Source organism: Macrosteles quadrilineatus, unplaced genomic scaffold, assembly GCF_028750875.1.
Source record: "Macrosteles quadrilineatus isolate MER2022 unplaced genomic scaffold, UCM_ALF_1.0 Scaffold_9__3_contigs__length_116548681, whole genome shotgun sequence".
NCBI lineage: Eukaryota > Metazoa > Arthropoda > Insecta > Hemiptera > Cicadellidae > Macrosteles > Macrosteles quadrilineatus.
The window spans coordinates 98,915,230-98,922,384 of record NW_026542602.1 but is presented as its reverse complement, the minus strand read 5'-3'; the positions used below and the strand labels follow the sequence as shown (position 1 = coordinate 98,922,384).

The 7,155-nt window shown below is 41.0% G+C and overlaps 1 protein-coding gene across 1 annotated transcript; it reads left to right on the top strand.

Annotated features, from left to right (window-relative positions):
* The first annotated feature begins 1,407 nt into the window (after nucleotides 1-1,407).
* Nucleotides 1,408-6,861, top strand: LOC129003658 (uncharacterized). The gene has a single exon (XM_054431957.1). It carries the CDS (start codon nucleotides 1,408-1,410, stop codon nucleotides 6,859-6,861), a length of 5,454 nt encoding a protein of 1,817 aa, XP_054287932.1.
* Nucleotides 6,862-7,155: the final 294 nt, after the last annotated feature.

Genomic DNA, 7,155 nt, shown 5'->3' with positions numbered 1-7,155 from the left:
TTCTCAAAACTGTGAAGAGGGTTATTCATTAGCACAGAAGTACGATATGAACTGACGCGACGTGACGAAGGAAAAATCAAACTTACACTGTAATGGATATCTCCCTTTGAAGTTAGAACGTGTCTTCCCAACAAACAGATATTTTGTTCAAATAAAATCATAGATTAATCTGCATTACACTGATGAAATCACGGAAGTGTTTAACTACAAAAGATCCACCAATACGATTTTAATACTATTTAAAGTTTAATCCAAACGATGAGATACCAGATAATCTATATAAATAAAATTAGAGTTTTGTCTGTACATTGCTTAGAATAATGAACTTTTTGGTTATTTTTACATTTCATAGGTCAGAGAAACCGAATCAAACCTTATCTCAATTTCTGTCTGTCTGTCTGTCTGTCTGTCTGTCTGTCTATCTGTCATTCTCTTGGTAACGCTAAAATACGCACTTTATTACAACTACTCCTCAATAACTATAGCACTGTCCCGCCTGAAACTTATTTTCCAAATACTATACATATATGAGATGGTTTTAGACGTATTTCATCGAATATGAGACAGTTAGATATTTAACAGTAAACCCTTGAAAATCAAGTTTTTGTCGATTTTTGACGTGGAATTTCTGGAAGAATGTTGCTTTGTTTACAACTAATCATATGCACATGGTTTTAATTGAAATACAATCTTAATTTTGACATTGGCATACAGCTGTGATTAGAAAACGTTAGCCTATTTGAACTCAAGGTTAACCATAGCCTTATCGATTCACACAACTTAAAAACCATACGAAATGTATACTATATTATATAACTGAACACCAGTTCTGCTAATTATAACAATGGGTTTTGTACATTTCATCCATTACCGTACAAATAATTAAAATAATAATACATTAATTGGTTAGAAGTAAATTTAATTCAAATTACAGATTCAATACAAAGTATTCAATATAAAAGTTAAACATTTTAGATAACAAAATTACGATCAGCTGATTGTTATTCTTTAATATCTGTGCGCTACTAACCAGCAAACAAACTTGACCAGTTTATTATTGTTCATTACTCTTTACACCAAAATAAAAGTTATAATAGTTAATAATGTCCTAAATTATTTCACGTTTATAAATAAAAGAAAATCTACTCTTCTTTTAATTTATTTTTTTTTTGAGGTAATGTTTTTAAAAAAGTTCATATTCCCATATGAATTTGCATCAATCAGATGTTTCATACTGTACAGTAGAGATATTCGTTGACATAGTGTCAAACACAAATTAAATTTGTTTACAACTAAACATATGGACAATATTTTTGTTGCTTTAGTTGAGAGGTTACAAGTTAATCTTTAATACATTATTTGTTGAAATATTTTCTATTGTTTCTAAATAAATATGTCCTGAAGAGTATGCCTCGCAAGAGAAAAAGCAATTTGGGTAGAAAAACAAATAATGCCAAGAGACAAAAATTGTGTGTATCCACGGAATCAGTTGATTATGATGATTCGGACTCTGATGATGGTGTACATAGCAATAATGAGTCGACAATTTTAAGTTCCGTTGTGGTTGAAGATTATGCACGACCTTCAACCAGTCGAGAGCGTGTCGCCCTATTTAGGTCTCAGCAGAATGAAAAAGAACGTGAAAGCAGGCGAGACACTGAACGTTTAAGATTTAGCCAAAGAATACAAAATGAGACGGAAGAGGAGCGAGAAGCTCGACGGAACAGGGACCGAATACGGCACGTCCAGAGAAAAGAAAATGAGACAGAAGAGGAGCGAGATGCACGTCGGTGCAGCAACCGAATACAGCAAGTTCAGAAGAGGGGAAACGAGACAGAGGTTGAGCGAGAAGCACGTCGGAACAGTGACCGAATACTACACGTTCGGGGGAGGGAAAACGAAACAGAGGAGGAGCAAGAAGCACGTCGGGAGAGTGACCGAATACTACATGTTCAGAGGAGGGAAAACGAGACAGATGAGAAGCGAGAAGCACGTCGGAACAGTGACCGAATAATACACGTAAGGAAGAGGGAAAATGAAACAGAGGAGGAGCAAGAAGCACGTCGGGAGAGTGACCGAAAACTACATGTTCAGAGGAGGGAAAACGAGACAGATGAGGAGCGAGAAGCACGTCGGAACAGTGACCGAATACGACACGTACGGAAGAGGGAAAACGAAACAGAGGAGGAGCAAGAAGCACGTCGGAACAATGACCGAATATTACACGTCCAGAGAAGGGAAAACGAAACAGAGGAGGAGCAAGAAGCACGTCGGGAGAGTGACCGAATACTACATGTTCAAAGGAGGGAAAACGAGACAGTGGAGGAGGGAGGAGCACGTCGAAACAGTGACCGAATCCTACACGTTCGCAGGAGGGAAAATGAAACAAGAGAAGAGAGAGAAAGTAGGCAAGAACGAGATAGAGTTCGGCAAAACCAACGTAGGAATAATGAAACTCCTGAAGAGCGGGAAGCTAGACATATAATCGACAATGATAGGTACCGTCGCACTGTTGAAGAGCAAACTCTACTTTTGCATGACGAGGCGACCCGAGTGGAGGAACTTCGAGCAAGCCAGGACATTGCTGACAGAAATGCCCGTGTTGCCGCTGATTCTGAAAGACATAGGGTGAACAGAGTCGTTGAGAGCGACGCAGAAAGACAAACTAGGATCGCGCGGGAAAGAACTCGGCATGTCGAAAGAAATTTAACAGAATGGCGAGACACACACAACAGTGGATTCCAATATGATCCTTTTACACGTTACAGTGAAGCTGCCAATATTGGAGATTTTGATAAAGTTTGTAGGTTTTGTCACGCTTTGAGTTGGTCAAAGGAACCACGTGGAATATGTTGTGCTTCTGGTAAAGTGTCCATACCGTCTATTTTGGAAGCACCTGAGCCGCTACGTACATGGATATCGGACGAATCACCTCAATCGCGAAATTTTCTTAGACATATCAGGGCCTACAATAGTGCGTTCCAAATGACTTCTTTTGGAGGTAATGAAATCCGTGAAGGACCATATATGCCTACATTTAAGGTTCAAGGACAAGTGTACCATTTGATCGGCTCTCTTTTGCCACCCCCTGGACTTCCGCCGTCTTACCTTCAGATTTACTTTGTTGGGGATGACCAAGTCCAGCTTCAAAGAAGGCAAAGTTTATTTCAAGACCTTGATCATGACATGTTGGCCGCTTTGCAAAACATGCTTCAGAATAATAACGCCTACTTGCTCAGCTTCAAAACTACTTTAGAAACATTTCCTGTAGATTCACCTGATTTCAAAATTGTTATTAGAGCCGACAGACGCCCTGCAGGGGACCACCCAGGTAGATACAATGAACCAACAGTCAATGAGGTTGCTATTTTGATGATTGGGGATCCAAGTGACCATCGAGACATCATTTTAAATTCAAGAGAACAGGGTTTGAAACGAATATATGAAACCCACCGATCTTATGATGCCCTACAATATCCCCTTATGTTTTGTAGAGGCGAAGATGGATATAGTTTCAATTTATATCATGTAAACCCGGTTACTAAACAACCAACCACAAAGAAAACTAGCTCACGAGAGTTTTACGCCTATCGCATTATGGTTAGAGAAGGTGAAGCAAATCACATTCATAAATTCAAACAGCTTTTGAACCAGTACTTGGTGGACATGTACGCTAAAGTTGAGAGTGAAAGGCTGCTGTATCTTCGTACGCACCAAAAGGAACTGAGAGCAGAGAATTACATACACCTTCAAGACGCTTTAAGACGAGACGACAACGTAGAAGAAATGGGGCAAAAGATAATTTTACCTGCCACCTTCACTGGAGGTCCTAGATATATGCATTCTCGCACACAGGACGCCTTTTGCTATGTTCGGAAGTTTGGTCGTCCAGAACTTTTCATAACAATGACAACAAATCCAAAATGGATAGAAATCACGAGTGTAATTGGAGAAAGGCAGTCTGCTCACGACCGGTATGATGTGGTATCACGAGTTTTTCATTTGAAGCTTAACTGTATGATTGCTGTTCTTATGAAAGGCCAGATTTATGGCTCAGTTCGCTGCTACATGTACTCTGTTGAATGGCAGAAACGTGGTCTTCCACACGCTCATATCCTGATTTGGCTTGAAGAATCCATTCCTCCAAATAGAATAGATCAAGTCATTTCTGCAGAGCTTCCAAATCCTGAAACTGATCCTGAACTTGCAGATATAGTCAAGACTCACATGCTGCACGGACCATGCGGAGCTTTTAATGTGCGACAGCGCAAGCTTCCCTGTATGAAGGATGGTCACTGTAGCAAAAGATACCCTAGACCATTTGTCAATGAAACGGCAACAGGAGACAATGGATACCCAACATACAGAAGGCGCTCCCCAGATGATGGAGGCCATCATGTCCTAATCAGAGTAGGTAACGATGAAATCCCTATGGACAACCGATGGGTAGTACCTTACTCGCCTGTATTGTCCCGAACATTTCTAACACATGTTAACGTTGAGTACTGTAGCAGTGTAAAATCTATAAAGTACATCTGCAAGTACATAAACAAGGGCAGTGACCAGGCCACATTTGCAGTAAGTAATGACACAGACGAAATTAAAATGTACCAAAGTGGTCGGTATATATGCACATCTGAGGCGGTATGGAGAATTTTATCATTTCCTATACATGAGAGGTTTCCCGCTGTGTTGCATTTAGAGGTCCACCTTCCAAATGAGCAAAGAGTATATTTCCAGCCAGGCAATGTTCGGGAAAGAATGGACCAAAGTCCAACTCTTTTGGCCTTCTTCAATCTCTGCCAGACGGACGCCTTTTCAAGAACCCTCCTCTACAACGAGTTGCCCTATTATTACACATACTCTAAACAAAGAGGTTGGTCCAGGAGGCGGAGAGGACAACCAGTACCAGGACATCCTGACGTGAGACAAGATCCGTGCATCGGTAGGGTGTACACTGTCCATCCAAGCTGCAGTGAGCGTTACCATCTCCGACTCCTCCTACACACTGTTCGAGGTCCAACATCTTTTGAGGATCTCAAGACTGTTGATGGTGTGCTCCATCCAAATTTCCAATCCGCATGCCGTGCCCTTGGTTTACTAGAGGATGATGCGTGCTGGGAGGGCACTCTTGCAGAAGCTGCTGTTTCTGACAGTCCCACCAAGTTGAGGGATCTCTTCAGTGTCTTATTAGTATTTTGCAATGTGAGCAACCCTCTTGAGCTCTGGATCAGATTCAGAGATTCCCTCTCAGAGGACTTTTTGAGATCTGCACATCAAGTCGACATTAACACCACCTTTGAAAACAATCCTATCATATATGACCAGTGCCTAGCAAGCATTCAAGAGACAATCACTCGCATGGGAGGACTTGGGCTCGAAAGCTACAACTTACCAGTACCAGCCATAGATGTCAATCAGTTAAACCATGATTATATCAGAGAGACAAGTTACGACCATCCCGAACTCATTAGGTTTATTGAACAGTGTACGCCAACTCTCAACGAGGAGCAGCGCCAAGTGTATGAGCAAGTTTTGACGAGCATAAATGGACAAAGAAACAAGATGTTTTTTCTTGATGCTCCTGGAGGTACTGGAAAGACCTACCTCATAAAGCTGATTCTCGCAAAGGTTAGATCAAACAGTAAGATTGCTCTTGCTGTGGCCTCTTCTGGCATTGCAGCAACCCTTCTGCCAGGTGGAAGAACTGCCCATTCCATGTTCAAAATCCCAATAAATGTAGAGCATATGGACATCCCGATTTGTTCTATATCGAAGAGCGCTCCCATGGCACGAGTTCTACAAGCAGCCTCCTTAATAGTCTGGGACGAGTGTACGATGTCCAATAAACTGACAATCGAGGCCCTCGACAGAACACTCAAAGATATGAGGAACAGTAATAAGATCATGGGTGGAGTGACGGTATTGTTCTCTGGTGACTTCCGCCAAACTCTGCCAGTTGTAGTGAGAGGCACAAGGGCGGATGAAATTAACGCCTCTATGAAAAGATCTACCCTATGGCCAATAATGAACAAACTGGCGTTAACAAAGAACATGCGGGCCAATATTGGAAATGAGGTGGAAGAATTCTCCAATGTTCTGTTAAAGTTGGGAGATGGAAAGCTGGGTAACGTTGATGGAACTATCGATATACCACCTTCTCTTGGTGTTATTGTTCAAACCCAAGATGAACTCATCGAGAAAGTCTATCCAGGAATTGAAGACCTCCCAAACAAGAGCAGTGCCTGGTTATGCAATAGGGCTATTCTCACTCCAAAAAATGAAGTTTCAACAAAGATAAATAAGAAAGTGATGTCCCTATTCCTAAGCGAGGACAAGACATATTTGTCGGTGAACACAGTTCTAAGAAATGATGACGCAGTGCACTACCCGGCAGAGTTTCTTGACTCGGTGACAGCACCTGGACTACCCGCCCACGAACTTAATCTTAAAATTGGTATTCCCGTTATGCTTCTAAGAAATTTAAACCCTCCTAAATTATGCAATGGGACTCGGCTTCGAATTCGAAGTCTCCAGCGAAATGTCATAGAAGCCGAAATTCTAACAGGCTGTGGTGCGGGAGAAGTGGTGTTTGTCCCCCGGATCCCCCTCATCCCAAGCAACTATCCCTTTGAGTTTAAGCGCCTGCAATTTCCCTTAAATCCATGTTTTTCCATGACGATCAACAAATCGCAAGGTCAGACACTGTCAACAGCAGGGATTGAACTAGGTGACGCGCAATGTTTTTCACACGGACAGCTGTACGTGGCGTGCAGCCGAGTGCGATCGCCAACCAACCTTTACATACATGCCCCAGGCGGTCGAACCACTAATATAGTATATGAAGAGGCATTAAGTTAGGCAACCTTTTAATTTTTTGTGTTTTTTGTTTTTCTTCACTATTTAATATTTATTTTCAATGTATGTCATTTGTTGTTTTTGAAATTTTGATATTGTAATTTCGCTGTGACAAATGTTAAGCGCTTCAACTCTGCTATCTTTGCCAACTTTGTTATTTAAAACTTTCGAATATTTTTTAAGATTTAAGTTTTTTAATGTATTTTTATGTACTAAATTATGTTAAAATAAATTAATCATTGTTATTACAAAAAGTTTGTAACCTTATTCTTGAATAAACCCGTACGAAGAACGGGT

Excerpts from the sequence above, each read along its gene's own strand:
- LOC129003658 (XM_054431957.1), top strand. The coding sequence starts at position 1,408 with ATGCCTCGCAAGAGAAAAAGCAATTTGGGTAGAAAAACAAATAATGCC.